At 43.1% G+C, this 15,000-nt stretch overlaps 1 protein-coding gene across 1 annotated transcript in view; it reads right to left on the minus strand.

Annotated features, from left to right (window-relative positions):
* Positions 1–15,000, minus strand: part of LOC116381801 (metabotropic glutamate receptor 7-like) — a 168,490-nt gene that overhangs the window by 33,740 nt on the left and 119,750 nt on the right. Inside the window, exons 3-4 of the mRNA XM_031844256.1 lie at positions 9,950–10,085; positions 9,087–9,241 (exon numbers count right to left, since the gene is read on the minus strand). Coding sequence (XP_031700116.1) covers positions 9,087–9,241; positions 9,950–10,085 — 291 coding nt within the window. The remainder of the gene's footprint in view (positions 1–9,086; positions 9,242–9,949; positions 10,086–15,000) is intronic.

The following is a 15,000-nucleotide window of genomic DNA, read 5'->3' on the forward strand; positions in this document are numbered from 1 at the left end:
GGGGGGGGGGGGGGGACATCAGAGTGAGAGCAACACATCACCTTTGAAGTCACTTTGAGTGTTTCAGATGACTCACTATTCGCTGAGGTCAGACTCTCACCGGTGACCTTCCAACACATTCGTCCTTTCTGTCCTCATGTCTGTCCTGCTGTGTAAAAAGGGACTTGAGCAAAGCTCGAGCTCTGGAAGCCAAAGTGCAGTTTCACGCAGATGAAAAGACCTCGTGAGCCGAGGTCACTCCTGGGCCGCGGCGGTGTTCGGCCGAGCGATCCTAGAATAGTTGGTGTGACGTGTGCGACGGTTATCGCTGCTGTGTGGCAAGCTGCTCCGTTAGCCCTCTCACCCGGGGGGCACAGGGTGGTGTTGAACCGGCATCGTAACCACTGTGTGTGTGTGTGTGTGTGTGTGTGTGTGTGTCGCATCAAATCCCTGCTATGACATGATCGCAGCATCACGAGTAGCCATCTGGTGCTCGGAGGCCGGTGTCTGCAGACCGACCTGTTTCCACTCTGTCTGTCCAACTTCACCCCCAAAAACTAACACGCACTGCTTTCCTGTAATGATGGGAGTCTGGGAAATATCATCAAGCTGGTATCGCGTGTTCATGCACGCGTACATATACTGCTTCTGCACGCACCGTGGCTGCTTTCACCAGGATGGGGGACAAGTATTTCAGCGCTCGTGTCTTTAATGTCGGTATTTCCACAGTGAACGTTCTCCTGCATCGTGTGCACAACGCAGCGTCTTCATTGAGTGAGACTCCTGGAGCTCTCTTCTCTCCGGCGCGGCGGCTAACCGTTAGCCGACGTCAGAAAGAGCCACGAGCGTCGTAGCAACAGTTATGCTAGGACACATGTTCATGTTTTTATACTGGTTCAGGTAATGAGTGGGACAGAACATGACATGTGTATATGTAATCTGAAAACAGGTGTAATATTGTTATTATTGTCTTAATTGTGGTGAAAATTGGGACAATTTGAGTGTTTCATAGATAATTGTCGGGTACACGGCAGCTAAGTTTAGTCGATGACAAAATCTGACAAAAATAACGTAGCCATGGACATTAAACCGGCTATTAGTCAATAAATCCTAATTTCTACAAAAAAAAAAAAAAATACATAGAAATGAAAAAGTTAGTGACAAATTAAACTGGCCATAATAACTCATTGGGATATGTAGCATATTTTTTTAAATCTTATTTTTTGAATAAACTGACATGGATGTCCAGACAAAAACAGTTATTATAAAACAAGCTATTGACAAAATTCTGAATTGCTCTCTTCTTATTTTGAATACATTAGAGACGCTCAGATCGAATCACCGAACCTTCATTCAGCCATCGATGCTAAAACACACCGAACGGCATCTCAGCCACTCAGCCGTCAGCATCTGAAGGCTGCTAACTGTTTCTTAAACTGATCCATGTGTTGATGTGTGTGTGTGTGTGTGTGTGTGTGTGGGGGGGGGAATATGAAGAATGTGAACATCATAATGACTCTGACAGAAAATCTTTGCCAAGGGCCCATTTTGCTCATTGAAGTGTGTAGCTATAGCTTTTCTCCAAACGCTCCCAGAGGCACAAAAGCTGTAATCATCGGTGAGCACCGGCAGAGCCACGAGTCCTCCCGGTGTGAGCGTGAGTGAGAGGCTGTGGTGTGTGAATGTGTTTGTGCTTAAAAGATCAAACTCTGAAGTCCATGAAAGAAAAAGGACGAAACTGAGGGGACGGTTCAGGTGTCGGGTGGAAGAGACAGCTGTGCCGCAACGTTGGCTCCCACACGGTGTTTGGGTGCAGTGTGCATGTTGACGCACTGTTGTATGTGTGTGTGTGTGTGTGTGTGTGTGGGGGGGGGGGGGGGGGGGGGGGGGGGGGGGATTTTTAGAATTTATAAACGCACCTTTCTCTCCCATTTTTTTTCAGTGGTTTGTCTGCATCACAATGACAATTTCTCACAGAAAATCTGAGCTTCTGCAAAACGGTTTCCAGATTGTGAAAACAATGAAAACAGCACCAAACATATTTTAACACATTTAATCTCAATCATTTTCTATTTCTTTCTCTCCTTTCGTTTGGTGGTTGATCAACACGATCACAGCAGGTTCATGACTTGGCTGGATTGATAGATTCTTCAATTTGACCCTGAGTTCAAACCCAACAGCTCCAGTACTTTTCTTTACGTAAGACATTGTTCTAAATACTTATTTTCAGAAGTGTGAGGTGAAATGCATTTCCCAGCTGCCTCTGCTGCATCTTTATGGGCTCCACAGAAAGCCGATGTATTTATAGAGACGCGTCTCGGTACATGCGAGGTTAGCGGTTCAGCAGGCGAGAGTCGTGCAACGATAGAGATGCTGCTCAGTGTTCTTCTTTGTTTTTGTGAGGTGGTTTGTGGTAGAAGGTATTTCTGTTCACACAGTATTCGGTGCCGCAGGGTTCCCGACTCATCTCTCGGGGTACGTGGTGCATGATGTCACGGCGTACAGAGCCCTTGTGAAGTCATGGGGGGGAAATAAAGGTGCACAAAGTGCCGGCATCACAGCGAGCCGTGAAGCTGCCGCAGTCGCACCGGTTCACAAAGTGTTCGACAGATGTTTTAAGAGGTCGCGGCGTCTTTAGAATGAAAATATACATCACTCGGGGACATTTCTTCACTGTCTTCCCTCGTTTTGCTTCTTGACATAAACACAGTCTCCGAGTGTGGAAGCCTCGAGTGAGCAGCAGAGATGGTGGTGAAACGTTCTCCACCCACGGGCCAATCGGATCGCAGAAGCTCTCCTCTATGCTCCCCTTGAGGGGAAGCCTTCCCTTCTTTTCTTCAGACTCTCAGCTAACACCAGCTGAACGAGGACGGCAAGCGTCGGGTCCCAGGGGTTCATTCTGAGAGCGCGGAGAAAATAATGCGCTTCATAAAACACGTGGCGAGCTCACGTGCCGGTGAATGCGGCGTGTTTGCTCGGGGGCAGTTAAAGGCCACCGGGGTCTCTCTGCACTCTGTGTGTGTCTTGTAGCAAAATTTATTATCAAGTTTGAGTCTGAAAAGTGAGAGAAATCTTTGATTCCCAGCAGCTCCGGGAGGAGTTTTATGTCCAACTCTGTCTCTTGCAGATGTACCTTCCCATACAGTTAAAGCGCACTCTTAATTCCGTTACGAGGGAAACATATTTTATCTTTCAGAATTTAAACAAAACAATAAAAAGCAACAAAACTACAAGTACTTCTTTAGATTTAGTAAAAAAAAGTTTGTCTGCCAACGAAAGAACAGCGTCTTTTCTGAATGGATCGAATATTAAAGAGCGATGTGTCTTTGAACCTCGCCTTCAAAAATCTGCACAAAAAAAAATCCAAACAAATCGTATTAATTAACTGCGACCTCAGACTTTGCAGCAGCGTGGATTTGTTTTTAGAAATGATCTGTGTTTAGGGAGATTAAAAACAGTGGGATAAGTGACGTAAGGTACGACGGGCACCAGTGACCTATTGGGGCTTTTACGGTTGAACTTCTCTCTCAGCTTGTCAATCATGACATGATGATTTAGCGTCTGTGGATTTGTTATAAGAAGTGGATATCGAACCCAAAGATGATTCTATTCAGTCCAACAGAATTACTCACAATTAAAACGTTTCTCCGCACCAGCGAGATTCCTCTCAGCCCGTAGACTTTACATGTTGATGACAACCACGATTTTTAAATAATTTTTCTTGATTCAAGGAAAGTTTTACAAATGTAAAACTAGCGGATGAATAACAGTAAGAGTCATAGTTAACCTTGTTTACAGTTCGAGGGGTCCTGGTAACAGTTTTACAGATGTACCTTTTAAAATAATGGTCTATGGGTGAAATACTTTTTGAAACACGGGGATTTTGTTCTGCAGTACTGACAAAACAATAGTGTCCACTGGGTCATTTAAGCGAGGCTGAGCTGCGGAGCCGTATAAGGTTGTTATCATACATACATGGCCTACTGTATATTGTATTGCCTCGTCACATGATCAATCATCGTTGCACATCTGTAGGTGACAAATCTTTTGCCTTTTTGAGGGAATATTTAGCAAATGTTACCAATGAACTTAAGTTATTCTTTGAACAAACTGAGGCCCTCACAGGGGCCGCTCTCCGTCCAACACATTGTTAGAGGTCCAACTGTCTTTACGGGCCCCACCCGAGGGGCCCCAGGGTAACTTTGCCCGTCTCTATTCACGCCCCTGGTGGAACAAAACTCCTCCTGGTATAGGACACAGTTCTCCTCTGCTGGAGAGAAAAGTCTCACCCCCCAAAAAAAACAAAAAGTAGCCAAACAAACAGAAGCCATGAGGGGTCACAGCTAAAGCTGGAGCCGAGCAACGACTCTAATGAACGGAATTAAAACCAACTGCCAAGGGCTCGAGCAACAGCCAACTGCTGCTGGGGCTGCAGCCAGTAAACGAGAGAGAGAGAGAGAGAGAGAGAGAGAGAGAGAGAGAGAGAGAGAGAGAGAGAGAGAGAAGTCAATTACTGGCTCTCATTTAGCTGTGCCTTGAGTGGGGGAAAACAAATGGCCTTATTTAAGATAAGACTAATCCTCAGTTTGAGAAGAAAACAGAAGCTTGTGAGGTGAAAGTGTTTCTTCTGCCGGTGGAGACAAAAATAAATGATTCAAAGGTTTGTTGGACAGAAGTATTACGATCTACTCGAGGCTTTCATACATGAACAGAACAACGATGCTGCACCAGCACACATGTTGTTATATTCACATCTGGAGACCATTGCTACACAGTGGTGGATTCATAAATTGAAGTTTTTATGGACATCTTGGTCATTAAACATTCACTTAACTTTACTAAAGTACCGTTATCAGAAATAATTTTTAGGTTATTGTTTGGGATTTACAATGTAATCTACAAAGAGAAAAGGTCAACACTTCCTGCCCGGAGGAGGTTTCGGGGACATTTTAAGGACAGAGGAAGGTAAACAGTAACAAGGCTGCTTGAGCAAGGGACACTTAAATGTGAGAAAAATAAATGACAGGTGTACTGATGGAGAAAGACTGTTGGTGTGAAGCAGGAGAGAGGTTGCTTTGCATGATCAGTGTCAGCGGATAAGCGTCTCCTCCTCCCATCTCTTTGCCGTTTGTCAGATTAGTGTTGCTTCTCACAGCGCAGCCACAAGAATCCTTTGTGACAGGCTGCCAGAGAGCGTTCCCAGAGGATTAGATACGTTCTCCAGGAAACGGCCATCCAGACATCCAGACACTGCTGCAAGCGAGGACACGCAGGGCCACACCAAGGGCCACGAACAGGGCCACACAGAGCCACACAGGGCAACATGCACGGCCACAAGCACGGCCACACAGAGCCACACAAACAGCCACACATAAGGCCATGCAAAGGGCCACACATAAGGCCACGCAAAGGGCCAATATTATCCAAATACGATCTTTATCAAACTAAAGTAAGTAAGTTGTTTCCTGTGAAGACGGAAGACAATGAGGAGTAACTTTTTCGTGAGATATACGAACGGTTGTACGAGGAAATGTTGACACGAATGAAGCAGGTGCCGTAGTTTTCCATATTTTTCAATGTCTCTCTCTCTCTCTCTCTCTCTCTCTCTCTCTCGTAAAAAGCAAACTAGAAACCGAGCTAGATATTTGGTGTTGATGTGGCGAATGCTGGTAGACTCCTTGTTTTTTTGGGGCTACACCACAGTTAAAGCACAAAGCACCACTGATGCAATGAAACGTGAATCACACACCGGCCGGTCTGGATATCACCGGTCAGTTTGCACAGTTAAATATCAGTAAGAGACGTTGACTGCAAGATAAATCATCTCTAATTAGAAAGCATCACTCATGATGTGCAGCGCTGCCACACTCAGGACGCCACTGATTTTAGGAGGAATTGGGAAACATTAGTTTCATACAGGGTGCTTTGGTCCATGCTGTATCTCCTCTGTGGTGCTCATGGGAGATCATTTTATCTTTAGACCTCTGCAGCGAAATTAAGTGTTGTTTTTTACTGTAACATCTAAGCAAAGAGACTGAGCAAAAATGTATAAATGTAGTAATATTAACTGTCTTTTTTTGTCTGCAGCCGTGAAAGGTTGCCTCTCTTTCATGCATAATATATAGAATTAGCATTCTTCTCTGCGCTAACGCTGAGCTCACAGTCACTTCCTGTCTTCTCAGGGCCAGATGTGTGCAGGAGGACATTCGTCTTGGCGGATACCAATCATGTTTTAAGCACATAGAGCCAGATTAAAATCCACAGCCTCCTATCTCCCACGTACACATGGTCGCGCTGAACCCACCCGCTCCGTGTTTCTAACAAAGAGGATGGAGAGGAGTGGGTGGGGGGGGGGTGTACCGTGTAGGCATCGACATCCATCCTCGCTAACCTCTCTCTGGTTCCTTCCCTCTTTCCATCTCTACATACAGTAAATAAATGCACTGAGTCAAGTGTTGCTACGCTGCAGAGTCGAAAGCAACTACATTTTATACTTCAAATGATTAATTATTTAATGTTATTAACGACTTAATACTTTTGATTTGATGAAGTGGAGGTGTTAGAAACGTTGGGGGCATTAACCCTCTTCTATGTTACAGGAATTGGTGACACACAATCCATCGCGTAGTGAAGAGAAAAAAGAAACAGATAATTCCATTTTATAATAAAGTGTTGCTCAACAATGTTTGTGTGAAGTTCAGTACTTCTATAGCAGCCTGATATTAGACAGAGATTTGCAGATTAGAGGGCGTAACTGACTCTGGGAAGTGGATCCGACTCAGCTGGAGGCCGCAGACTCAGCGGGGAACAGTTCCCACATTCTTCATCCTTCCTCATCCTCACCTCACTCCTCACCTTCCTCTCCTCTCCTCGCTGCGTTTCTGGATCTTTGCTCATTTGTCTTCCCTTGATTTCTATTTTTTCCCCTCAGACTTTCATATTTTCCATCTTCGCCTCGCTCCCTCTCTCTTGAGTTCGCTCTCAGCTCATCATCGGCTGCTGTCTTCAGACAGGCGGCTCTAATTTGCATTTACATGACAAACACGAGTTGGATATATTTTCAGAGGTCGGAGAAGACAATGAAAGGGAATGTGACCCAAAACCACAAACAGAGATTCTGATTCATCTGTAATAACCAGTCTGCTAAAACAGACCAGATGTTTCTCCTGTGGACATGTATGTGACACCACACGAGGAAAACAGACACAGAAGGGAGAGAACACGGTGAGCTGAGGTCTTTTTCAGATAAACTGAAGGTTGAGATGATAATCTGTCGTCTTTGGCTGCTGGCAGGAGATCCCTCGACTGGACTCCTCCAAAGACACAAACTGAACGGAGAAATTTACCTTTACATTAAAACTATGATATGAACAGTAGGAAAAGTATTGAAAGGAATCAACTACTTTAATGTGTCAGTTGTACCAACATCGTGTTGCCCGAGTCGACCTGCTCCTTCGGCTCTGAAGCAAGTAAAGTAAATTAAAGGAAATGTGCAGCGCAACACCAAAAGGTCTGACGTTATAGGGCCGTCTTGAGGAGGGTCGTTGTGTCGGAATCTAGTTTTAAGACCGTCATTAATACAGATTTGTGCTGACAGGGTGCATATTGACACATTAAAATTGGTTTAATCAAATTACAAAACCTGTTAAGAGAGAGTGGGAGGAATGAGGCGTTGATAAGTGCCCCGCAGCAGCTTAATGTGGTCATCATGAGGCAAAACTTCCTCTCCCTCTCACCTCTTCTCTCGTGTCTCACAGCCTCTGATGGAATGGGTCTTCAGCCCTCATACCCGAGTTACCCAGACTGACCGTCACGGCCCAGTGATCTCTCCCGTCGTCTTTATGCCCAGAAAAACGGCCATTTCCTTAAATCATTTGTCAAAAACGAGGGGACAAAAGGGATCACGGAGCCCATCGAAAAGGGAACAATGTTTATTAGCGCATCACCCGTCGACCCCCTCCAGGCAGATCCAAGGTTACACACACACACACCGAGCTCCACCTGTCAGGGCTCGTGTTTCTGGAACGTGCACCGCATGTCGGTGAAATGTGTTTTTCGTAGCAAAGAAAAGGGCAGAAATTGATGTTACAACAAAACATTGGCAACACGATTATCGAGGCTTTTTGTTGTTGCTGTGTGCGTGGGGGTGGAGGGGGCGGGGGCGGTGGGGGGGGGGGGTGTTGATTGGTGAAAAGAAAATGTAATTTGGCTGCTTCCCATTAACTCTCTGTAGTCGTTGTGTATCAAGAGTACAAAGGATTCGTGTTTTATTTGATGTCAAAAATCTTCATTTCAACAGAACTGCCACAACGAACGCAGTTCTATATCCCCGTCAACATTCTTTGTTTGACACGACAGAGAGTTGTACGTCGTTGCATAACAGGGCTGTAATACCGATGCAGCCGAACAATAACTTACGTTTCCTCCGATCTGCATTTTGTGCGTCTTTATGTCAGCGCTCGTCTCTCACGCGAGAGTCAAACGGACTGTTCTGTTAATCTCTCTTCACTCGTCTGTGGCACCTGAACGGAGCAGTTATGACATTTTAAGAAAAATGTTTATTCGCTTTCTTGCCGAAGGTTCGATGTTCAGATTGATACCATATCATGTCTGTGTGATAATTATTAAGCAACAGTCGGCTGCTGGTTAGCTTAGCATAAAGACGCAATCCCTGCAAAACAGCAAATAGTCTTTCTTAAACTTCAGTAAACAAACAAGATACAGCATGTTAGTCAGTGCTTAAGAGGATTGTATGGCATTTGCTAGCTGTTTCCCCCCTGTTTCAAGTATTTATGCTAAGCTAAGCTGACAAGGATGTAGCTTTAAATTGACTGCACAGACATGAGAGTGGTATCAATCTGAACATCGAACATATTGCATGTTCACCAAAGCCAAATACTGTCTCCTGTTAAGATGATGCACAGAGTGAAGAGTGAATGTTCTCAACGAAGATTTGTTCTTTTCAAAGGTCCAGTCAGTCGGCTCCAGAGATGAGAACATGACACAAGTTCACACAAACGAACGAGCAAGCACATTCTGACATATCCACACTCGTGGTGACCGAAGAGCATCGTCAGATAAGGTGACAGGGATGTAAATGAACTGACCGCTGATGGTGGCTCTCTTCGGCAGGATGGTGACGGCTCCCACGGCAGCGTCCTCCAGCTGGTGGATGGGACTGTTCTTGGCCCCCCAGCTGTCTGAACCGATCCACAGGAAGTGACCGATCTGGCCCGCCCGTTTACTGGCATTCAGGATACCCCTGTATCCAGACACACACCCCACCACAGAGTCACATGCAGGCAGCCTTTGACGTTCACAGAAAGTTATTTTTCTTTCATAATGGAACTGAACTTTAACGAAGACCAAAAATCTTTGCGTTTGGCTATATTTTAGGACCGACACAATGGGCACCAAGGGGTTCATTTGACTCAACAATCTCAGGTTTTGCCTTAAAACTGTCAATAGTAGCACAAATCGATGTGCAAAACATTCACACATTGTTAACAATCAATGACAAATAGCAATATGAATGTTTTAAGAGCTGTAGAGGAGATTATAACAGTTCAATTCAATTATATTTACACAGCCCAATCTCACGAATCACACATTTGACTTAGGGGGCTTTACAATCCGTGTAACAGACATAAAACCATGTTTTAGTTTGGGTAAAGAACCAAACATTAATATAGAACAACAGCAATAACACCGGGTTATTAAGTTAACACGGTATCCTGTTGGTGCAGAGCTAATGGAAACTTGCAGTGCAGCAAACAAAAAATAAATATAAAAAAGATAACATAATAATAATAATAATAACAATACTAAGGTAAAATAAATGGTCAAAGTTGAAAGCACATTTCTAGGCAGATGTATTTAGTTGTTAAAGTAAACAGTTCAGTCCGTTTAATCAACCTGTACATCTGTCGTCATTCAAACTTAACAGCGTTTAACGAGGAGTCATGTTTACCGGATGTCCTCGTCGGAGGCGAACAGGATGACTGCCCTGGCGTACCGAGTGTCCAGCAGCAGACGGATGATTTTATCAAAGTCGGAGGGTTTGTGGTCGTGAGGGATCTTCAGTGACTGAGCGATACAGATTCCACCTGAGGAGACACAAAACACAGTGAGTCACGGACCGCCTCGCTTCCTGAATGTCTGTATTTCATGATGAAATAAGATTCTGCACAATCACAACCATTTGCTTCCAAACAACCCTTTTCTTCTTTAAAGAAAGGGTTTGTCAAGGGTTCTTTGTGAGACTATGGGTTCCATTGAGAACCCTTTTCATCCAAAGAACCATTAGAATAAGATTGTTGAGAAATACTTCCTGTGAACCCCCCCACGCTAAGAATCCTTGGAATATAAATGGGGTTTTTGGTAGAACCCCCTGAATGGATTCTTGTTAGCACCCTTAGAGGGGGATATGTTCGGGATAGAAGCTCCATAGAGGGTTTGCACCATAGAAGTGCTCTCAGTTGAACCTTTCACAGATGGTTCTCTCCTTTATGTTGAGTTCATGGTTGAACCCTCTGAAAGGTTTCCAGGTGGAACTACATGAAAGGTTCCACCAGGAATCAAAACAAGTTCTGCCATTGGAGTTGAAGAACCCTATAAAGTTCTAGTTGGCACCTTCATTTCCAAGAGTGTGGGTTTGACATAAAACATGTTTTTTATTGATTTTTCTTGTCAATGACCCTTCAAGGGTTCTTCCAAGAGTTTGTCCTAAAGGTTGAAGAAAAGGTTACTGCGATCGAAGAACCTAAGAGACGACTTTAAAGGAGCACACCAGAGGAAAGAGAGCTGTTCCACATTTCATGAAGCCATCGATGTTTCTGCACACAGCCGTCTTAAAAGTGAGAAGGAACTAGGCAGCGAGAGCTCGCGGCTGAGACGTCGTTGGTTTTAATAAATGTCACTCAACCGCACCGTGTGCAGCTTTCTATTTTTTCCTTTTCCTTTCTCAGCATGCCCCGTTTCTCCAGCACACAGTCGAGCGCAGAATCATTATGCATTATACATCTTATCTTATTTCACATCCATAATTGACAACTTATAACTTATAACAATAAAGAATTCATCCTTTCTGACGTCGCATGCATGATGAATATTGCACGACCTGACCTTACCAGCCACCATTAGTACAGTGGCATGTCGGTTGTAAACCTGCGTATAACACGAGAAGGAGTTCACCTTTTAAGTGCTTTTGCTCAGAAATCTGTCCCGGAGATCCTGCAGAACTTCTAACATGTTGACAATATGGACGTCAAATTATTGTAAAGGCTATAATCTACAAAGTCCTCAGTGAGTTAGTCCAGAGTGCAAAGTTCAGCCTCAACAGCTCAACATCGTTTTGCTGTCAGCTGCTCCAACAACAAACAGGAAGTAAAGGCCCACAATCCTCTGCTTCATGAAATCAGTTACACTTTTTCCATTTCCATTCTGAGCGAAATGCCGCTTGATTACCGTACACAGTCACACAATTGTGCGTTTTGTATTTTTATTGAAATATGTATTCCTTCTGATTACAACGACAAAAATCACCTTTAAGTTTGATCATTTATAATCACGAGCTGATGAGAAACGCAGGCTGATTCAATTCCTCCTGGAGTTTCATATCAATAGCATCATCGCAATCAATCCAATAGTTGTTCAATAATAGAGATCTTTGACTCAAAACCACAGACGTGTACCCCATGACACTCCATCCAATAGTGGTCGAGAAATTTCAGTGTGCATGAAAGACAGATAGTCATTACCATCCATTGATGGTAACATGGCCAAAAAACAAAATTCATTCTCATACGACCATTTCATAAATATGCGTCGATGCCGGCATGTAGGTCCACTTCCTGACCCATTCACTAACACCCACGTGCACTAATCACGTCTGGTTCAGGCGGGATCTATAATGAAAAGCAGCGCTGAGGACTTCTGCACAAAGAGTTTGGCCTTTCAGAGCGGCTGCAGTCATTGTGGGTGAGAGGAGGGCAGCGGCTCGGAGGGTTTCTGTCCTCCTCGAATGGCAAACTGGATCAGATATCATGCGGCTTACAAAGAGCACTTCTGGACCGGGAAGTGCCAGCGTTTGGATCCAGTCCTCACATGGAGGCCTTCTGAGCTGTCACATGCAGATACTAAACGTATGATGTTGTCAAAGAGTGAAACACGTTAGATGTAATTATTTTGCCAGGTATGTGAACTGTTGTTGGAGCGTACGTTGCATCGACACATCCAGTCCTTCACGCTACGTTAGACTATAAAACGATTGCATGTTTGAGAAAATGAAGGTAAAGATGATCACATCACATCCCCACTTCCTGTGCAGACAGGAAGTTAAAAGACACAATGACCGTGTCGGGAACGCTTCCTTGTTGCTGAAACACACAAGGTCAATAAGACGAGCTCCACATCGACACGACGAATCCAACTTCAGAGCACTCTCTCCGGAGGAGAAATGTTTATTCCAGCGACCTCTTCACCTCCGCTCCACCGTTCCTGTCTTCTATCAATAATGAATATGTGCCGGCAGACTGCAATGAACCACCGACAGAGATACTCCATTCCAGTGCTCAGAGGTTAATACAATGTTCACAGGGAGTCCATCGTGTTATTACTCGCACCAAATCACCAAATCACCGTTTGTCTTTACTCCTTTCTTTTATGTCAATATACTTTTTTCTGTTTTCTTCTGTTTTGTCTGTTCTTTTCTTCCTTCAAGTACATTGTTTTTATTTTCTGTCCTTTTCTCACTTCTTCGCCTCTTTCTTTCTGTTGTGTTTTACTTCATTAAAGTACATTCAGTCTCTTTTCTATTGTGTTTTCTTCTTCCTTTGTTCTTTCTTTTCTTTTCTTTTCTCAGTCTCTCAAATAACACATTGTCTCATCATCATAGCTGCCTCCATTCTGCTAAATAAAAACAAAACAAAGCAACATTTACTGAAGCACATTACACACATTACACAAGCAGAACAGAACAAGCAACATATTGGACAACCTGTCGTTCTTTTAGAAAATGATCTTTCTTAGTTTTCTTTCTGTTTTTCTATCCTGTCCGTTTTTCTTTTCTTCTCTTACCTCTCTCATTCTCAAATTCTCTTCCTTTTTCTTCACTACTTTCAGTGAAATAGTTTCTCCTTATTCTCTTTTTTATCTCCCTTTTCTTCTTTCTGTAATTCGTCCTCTCTTTTAGATGTTCTTCATTCCTTTCCTTCACGTCCCTCTGCTATTATTTCTCTTCATCCTGTTTTCTTTCTTTCTTTCACTTCATTTATTTATTCCTTTCCTCCTTGCATCGTTCTTTCTTTCCTTCCTTCCTTCTCTCACGGTAGTATACATATATTTAAAAACATTATTTATTCCATGTTTTCTTTGTTTCCATAAAACAAGTCCTCTGTGCATTGCAGTGGTATTTGTAAAGAGTAACATGTAACAGAGCACAAACAGCATCCTCTGAAGAGCTGCTTCTGTGTTGGACAACACGGTCCGTACTTCTGTCTGCTACATGAAGTCCTTTCCTCTCAGAGAGACGCTGAGCTTCTCGTGTTCTGGAGGAGAGAGAGTTTCAATGGGCGTCTAACCGGACCAACAACAATACGTCTGCATTGAGCAGAGAAACCGTCACGACTGAAGGCAGCAGAAACATACTGAGCTCACGACTGCAGAGTTCCAGTCAGGCAGAGAAACACTGAACAAAGTCATCACCTCCTGCTGCTCCCAGACTCTTCAGATCGCTTTTCTCAGAAGAAGACAATTCACTTCCTGTTCCTGCTTCGGAGCAGCTAGAGAAACTACAGTAGGTGAGCAGACAGTGATATCATATCTCATCACATCCTGTGTGCACTCACAGACAGAGATACATCAACACCAGATGATTACAGAGGCTCAGAACGATGATGCTGCAATTACTCAGAATAGGATGTCGAAAATGAATAATGCAAAACAAATAAATGTCATAAATGCAATCAAATATGTAATTATGTTTCTCTTCTTAGCTTACTTTAAGCTTATGTTTTTATTATTAATATCATTATCATCGTTATTATTATTATTATTAATAATATAATCTATTTTCTGCATTGTTATACCTGCTCTCTGATTTTGTATTCTTTCTTTCTGCATCTTATAAAGCTTGAGTCTTGATCAGGTCTCTTTTGCAAAAGAGTTTTCCAACTTAAATGGGATTTAAATAAAATAATATAAATAGAATAATATATAGTATATATGAAACACCGCTGTTCGTTCCTCGTGTAAAAACAAGAACTCAACGTTAATGTTTTTTGTCACGGACTCACCAACATCATTCAGATGAATCTGCCGGGTACCAAAAATGTCCCGACCAACAATCCATGGAGTAGATGTTGAGATGTTTCAGTCTGGGCCGAAGTGGAGCAACAGATCAACAGTGCCTTCCATCAAGTGGGAGATGTTCATTGGGACTCATCATCATCCATCGTTAACAGCTACTGATGTGTGTTGGTGACGTTTACTGTAAAATATGACTGTTACTCATGAGGACGTTATTGTACCTCAAGCTTTTATCATCTGATTAGATAACAAACCTCATTCCTCTGCTGCAGCACAGAGCTTATCCGTTAACGCGGGAAAGCGACAGACATTTACAACCCTCGTGTAGCTGGCAGTGAAGTGAGAGACACACATTAAGTTGATAGACAACCCTCCTTAATTAGGTTCTTCACAGCCTGCTGATGTATCACCTCATCACGGTGCTTTAGGAGCATTCAGAGTCTCCTGCAAAAATAAATGTTTACCACACAACGGATACTTCTCATCATTACCGGCTGATTGATGTATGTATGTAAGTAATATATATATACACATACATACATATATATACATACATATATATACATACATACATACATACATATATACACATACATACATATATACACATACATACATATATACACATACATACATATATACACATACATACATATACACATACATACATATACACATATACACATACATATATATATACATATATACATACAT

Source organism: Anarrhichthys ocellatus, unplaced genomic scaffold, assembly GCF_004355925.1.
Source record: "Anarrhichthys ocellatus isolate YVR2014 unplaced genomic scaffold, GSC_Weel_1.0 scaffold1, whole genome shotgun sequence".
NCBI lineage: Eukaryota > Metazoa > Chordata > Actinopteri > Perciformes > Anarhichadidae > Anarrhichthys > Anarrhichthys ocellatus.